General features: G+C 41.8%; 1 protein-coding gene across 1 annotated transcript; it reads right to left on the bottom strand.

Moving 5' to 3' along the window:
• Window positions 1-1,262: 1,262 nt before the first annotated feature.
• On the bottom strand, window positions 1,263-1,991 carry LOC122919070 (ubiquitin-conjugating enzyme E2 N-like). Its single transcript, XM_044267838.1, has one exon. It carries the CDS (start codon window positions 1,951-1,953, stop codon window positions 1,495-1,497), a length of 459 nt encoding a protein of 152 aa, XP_044123773.1. The 5' UTR covers window positions 1,954-1,991; the 3' UTR covers window positions 1,263-1,494.
• Window positions 1,992-2,591: the final 600 nt, after the last annotated feature.

Raw genomic sequence — 2,591 nt, 5'->3', positions numbered from 1 at the left:
CACAGTCCAGTCCTCGATCCACCCTTTTCAATGAGGGAACGGCCACATGTGACCTCCATTGTACCACAGTCTTCAGCTCTAGGTCTCTGAGATTAGTGCAACTTCCCTCCTGAGTGGCAGAGCTTCAGATGGGGAACGGCTTCATTGCTGGACTGGAAAAGGCATTTGGCAGAGAAGCCAATCATTGGATAGTAACATGTTTGTGCACAAAACAGAGTGAAAATAGCGAATAAAGTGTTGGACTGATTACACGGGTGTAATTTTTAGAACTGGTTTCTTCTTGTTAAAATCTATAACCTTCCTCTCCTATAAAGTTGTTGTAATTTGAACCCCCCAGCCTCCATCCACGTTTCCTATGGTTAGGCTTCAAGGCTGGCCTTCACTCTGCATATCGGTGCCATCAGACTAGCAATTGTGGCTCTTTGGATTTCTCCTATGCGGTGACAAGGAGCAGAGAGACAGTATTTGTCCTTTATGTTTAACCTTCATTTCTAATAAAGATACACATGAAGATAAACCTTCCATTTTTCTGCTAGGCTTATTACAAACAACAGGTCTATGACTCCTGTAATCATTGCTAGTTTCTTTCTTTTTTTTTTTTTTTTAGAATAACAAAAAATATTTTACTAAAACATAAGATTTACAGAAGTTTCCAGACAAGCCATACAAAATGGTCACAAGCTTTTTCTTGAAGGAAGGATTCTACACTTGACAGCAAAGTCACAATGTTATTAGTGAGGGCTGTGATGTTTGTTTAATGTTCCCATTTTGGTTCAAACAATCAAACTTGTCCATCTACAGTGTCTAAATAAAGTTAGACTTGGCTAGAGAGCATATTCTAAAGAACTGGTTAGCTGCTTTTAACCAATGCAATTAGATCACCATAAAAAGGGGGAAAGGAGCCCATAAAATTAAAATAAAACTACCTCTCCCCCTCAAAAAAGTAATAAAGAAAAACACCCAAACCCCTGCAGCTAACCCTGACAACTACCTTCATTCATAGTGCTTAACCATGATGGGGGAAATGAATAAAAGCAGAGAAGAGCCGCTGCTTTTAAATGTTTCACAAGGGCACCTGGGTGGCTCAGTGGGTTAAGCCACTGCCTTCGGTTCAGGTCATGATCTCAGGGTCCTGGGATCGAGTCCCGCATCGGGCTCTCTGCTCAGCGGGGAGCCTGCTTCCTCCTCTGTCTCTGCCTGCCTCTCTGCCTACTTGTGATCTCTATGTGTCAAATAAATAAATAAAATCTTTAAAAAAAAAATAAATGTTTCACAATAATCCAGATGGTACTTCTAGCCTCTGCTCATGCTTTACAACAGTGAATCAGGACAAGACATAGATTTGCTAATGTGCATTTAATCACCAAAGGACTGAAGATGTCTGGGCTTTTATTCTGTAATGTTTCTAAGACTGTGTCCATTAAATGCGAACAAAAAAGGAAGAAGTCTTGGCAGAACAGGATAAGTGATGCACACTTGATGATCAGATCGATTTTAAATATTATTCATGGCATATAGCCTAGTCCATGCTCTAGCTGTTTCTATGGCTTGGGCCTTGTTGGTCTTCCACTGCTCTGCTACATCGTTTGCTAATGGATCATCCGGATTGGGAGCATTTAACAAAGCCTGGATCGATAGTAGAACTGTGCAGATCTGCAGTGCTGGGGACCACTTATCTTTCAAAATATCTAAACATATTCTTCCCAACTTGTCTACTTTAGGATGATAAATTTTGGTCATGAAACATACTTTAGGGGCTGCCATCGGGTATTCTTCTGGTAGGAATAGTTCAAGCTTAAAAGTCCCTCCCTCAAAGGGGGAATCCTGAGGGCCAGCAATGACCACATGAAAATAACGGGCGTTGCTCTCATCTGGTTCTGCTTTAATGCCAGGAACTGGTTCTGCCAGCAAACGCTGGGTTTCCTTGATAATCCTGTGGGGCAGCCCGGCCATCTTGTCAGATCCCGAGTTCCGCCTCTGGCCCCAACTCTGGCTCCGTTCGCCTCACGCACGAGTCTAGTTTCTTTTTTTGTTTGTTTATTTTTTATTTTTTAAATTAACATATAATGTGTTATTTGTTTCAGGGGGTACAGGTCTGTGACTCATCAGTCTTACATAATACTCAGTGCTCATTGCAACACATGCCCTCCCCAGTTTCCCCATCCCCCTCCTCCCCTCCCCTCCAGACACTCTCAGTTTGTTTCCTAAGATTAAGACTCTCTTATGGTTTGTCTCCCTCTCTGGTTTCATCTTGTTTCATTTTTTCCTCTCTTCCCCTATGGTCCTCTCCCTTGTTTCTTAAATTCCACATATGAGTGAGATTATATGGTAATTGTCCTTCTCTGACTGACTTATTTTCCATCCATGCAAGATTTCTTCTTCTTCTTTTTCTTCTTCTTTTTTTTTGGGGGGGTGGCTGCTTAATATGCCACTGTGTGTATATTTACCACATTTTCTTTTTTAAGATTTTATTTATTTATTTGACAGAGAGAAATCACAAGTAGACAGAGAGGCAGGCAGAGAGAGAGAGAGAGGGAAGCAGGCTCCCTGTTGAGCAGAGAGCCTGTTTCGGGTCTTGATCCCAGGACCCT

This window comes from Neovison vison, chromosome 11, assembly GCF_020171115.1.
Source record: "Neovison vison isolate M4711 chromosome 11, ASM_NN_V1, whole genome shotgun sequence".
Taxonomy (NCBI): Eukaryota; Metazoa; Chordata; class Mammalia; order Carnivora; family Mustelidae; genus Neogale; species Neogale vison.
Note: the sequence above shows the minus strand (reverse complement) of the source record. Positions and strands in the feature narration are given on the sequence as shown.

What these genes read in the sequence shown, in the direction of transcription:
- LOC122919070 (XM_044267838.1), bottom strand. Translation starts at nt 1,953, where the DNA reads ATGGCCGGGCTGCCCCACAGGATTATCAAGGAAACCCAGCGTTTGCTG.